The following is a 637-nucleotide window of genomic DNA, read 5'->3' as shown; positions in this document are numbered from 1 at the left end:
AAGAAAAACTTCTCACTGAATCTTTCTTACCTATTATTTCCTTTTATTGGGAAACACCCCAAGGCCAGGACCAAAGGATAGATAAAGGTGTTCAGTAAAGTGAAAATGTCAGGACCTCTGTATGGCTAGGCAACAAAGAAAAGAGGCAAAGAGTCAAAGGTAACTTGTGCAGTTATAGGAAACTTTTATATTACTATATAATAAGGGAAAACTTCTACTGCAATTTAGAAAGAGAATTTCTAAGGTAAAACCAAAAATCTTTAAAAATTTTGTTTCTGACATACCACATATGACTTGCCATCTTACTCATCTGTCCTCTTTTTTCCAGCTGATACTCATGTCTCTGTCTGTTTTTCAGATATAGAATACTTTCGCTGCTTGGAAAATTAAAAACATGGCTTCCAACACAGTGAACCCTGCTAACCATTTGCCATACTTCTTTGGCAATATTACACGTGAAGAAGCAGAAGAGTATCTGATGCAAGGAGGAGTGAGTGAAGGACTATACTTGCTCCGCCAAAGCCGGAATTACCTGGGGGGCTTTGCCTTATCCTTGGCCCATGGAAGGAAGGTTCATCATTATACAATTGAGAGGGAGCTGAGTGGCTCATATGCTATTGCAGGAGGCAAGTCACAT

General features: G+C 39.1%; 1 protein-coding gene across 1 annotated transcript in view; it reads left to right on the top strand.

Moving 5' to 3' along the window:
- Positions 1 to 394: 394 nt before the first annotated feature.
- Positions 395 to 637, top strand: part of SYK (spleen tyrosine kinase) — a 29,041-nt gene continuing 28,798 nt past the window's right edge. Inside the window, 1 exon segment of the mRNA XM_010024454.1 lies at positions 395 to 637. This exon segment is cut by the window's right edge and continues 21 nt beyond it. Within this exon segment, the coding sequence (XP_010022756.1) occupies positions 395 to 637 (243 nt within the window).

Source organism: Nestor notabilis, unplaced genomic scaffold (genome assembly GCF_000696875.1).
Source record: "Nestor notabilis isolate BGI_N333 unplaced genomic scaffold, ASM69687v1 scaffold11401, whole genome shotgun sequence".
In the NCBI taxonomy this organism is placed as follows: Eukaryota; Metazoa; Chordata; class Aves; order Psittaciformes; family Psittacidae; genus Nestor; species Nestor notabilis.
This window is presented reverse-complemented; position numbering and strand designations above follow the sequence as displayed.